This window comes from Penaeus monodon, chromosome 31 (genome assembly GCF_015228065.2).
Source record: "Penaeus monodon isolate SGIC_2016 chromosome 31, NSTDA_Pmon_1, whole genome shotgun sequence".
Lineage (NCBI taxonomy): Eukaryota > Metazoa > Arthropoda > Malacostraca > Decapoda > Penaeidae > Penaeus > Penaeus monodon.
In genome coordinates this window covers 12,838,688-12,839,204 of record NC_051416.1, presented here as the reverse complement: position 1 = coordinate 12,839,204, position 517 = coordinate 12,838,688, and the positions used below count along the sequence as shown (strand labels likewise).

At 29.8% G+C, this 517-nt stretch overlaps 1 protein-coding gene across 1 annotated transcript in view; it reads left to right on the top strand.

Annotated features, from left to right (window-relative positions):
* LOC119592893 (protein unc-13 homolog 4B-like) overlaps nt 1-517 on the top strand; it is a 32,966-nt gene that overhangs the window by 15,793 nt on the left and 16,656 nt on the right. Inside the window, exon 11 of the mRNA XM_037941788.1 lies at nt 322-443. Coding sequence (XP_037797716.1) covers nt 322-443 — 122 coding nt within the window. The remainder of the gene's footprint in view (nt 1-321; nt 444-517) is intronic.

The following is a 517-nucleotide window of genomic DNA, read 5'->3' as shown; positions in this document are numbered from 1 at the left end:
AGAATACAGAAAGTTGAAAATTAGATATATGAAAAATGTATTAAATTTTCTGCAACATAGGTGGAAAAATATATGAATAAATATATATTTGTCAGAAAAGTTTTTTCAAAATGATATTAAACTTTTTTTTAAATGATATTTTGAATCAAGAACAGAAATATGAAAAAAACTCTTCCATGAAGGTTATGTAAATGAATTCTGTCATGTGTTTTCTGCATTGAATTAATATCATAGCATGCATTTATGTTCATATTACACTGCTCAAGAAAATAGAAAAAAAGGATAGGTTAAACCTTTTTCTTATTGTCTTCCAAATGACAGGAAGTACGAAGCACATTGCGAATGTGGGCTTCGCTTCAGGAGGAAAAGCTGGTATATCTTAACAATTACTATCCTGCCACATCTAGAGTTATATCTTACCAGCAGCTCACCCACACTCTTCGGTTAGTTACAGTTAGTTCAGAAGTATTTTACTGAGTCTTGTGATATAATTTCTTATCTGAAGCTCAAGTTTGAA